The 246-nt window shown below is 69.5% G+C and overlaps 1 protein-coding gene across 1 annotated transcript in view; it reads left to right on the top strand.

Moving 5' to 3' along the window:
* The window catches only part of LOC104393954 (SLAIN motif-containing protein-like), a 17,223-nt gene that overhangs the window by 15,265 nt on the left and 1,712 nt on the right, over window positions 1-246 (top strand). The window contains exon 5 of the mRNA XM_010003481.1: window positions 12-79. Coding sequence (XP_010001783.1) covers window positions 12-79 — 68 coding nt within the window. The remainder of the gene's footprint in view (window positions 1-11; window positions 80-246) is intronic.

Raw genomic sequence — 246 nt, 5'->3', positions numbered from 1 at the left:
GGGGGGGGCAGCGGGAGCGTGGAGTCGGAGCTGCAGGGGCCCAGCACCCGCATCCCCAGGACGCAGCAGCGCTCGGCAGGTGGGTGCGCAGCCCTGCCTGGCCACACTGAGCCCCCGGCCCCTCAAAGCGAGCGTCCCTAAAATAGTGCTGCCAGCTGGGTAATTGTGCCTCTTGTCACTTCTCTTCCAGGTCTGGCTCCCGGCAAGCTCAGGTGTTCCCCGGGTGCTGGGCAGGCCCCCCTCGCC

This window comes from Chaetura pelagica, unplaced genomic scaffold (genome assembly GCF_000747805.2).
Source record: "Chaetura pelagica isolate M959 unplaced genomic scaffold, ChaPel_1.0 scaffold938, whole genome shotgun sequence".
Classification (NCBI taxonomy): Eukaryota; Metazoa; Chordata; class Aves; order Apodiformes; family Apodidae; genus Chaetura; species Chaetura pelagica.
This window is presented reverse-complemented; position numbering and strand designations above follow the sequence as displayed.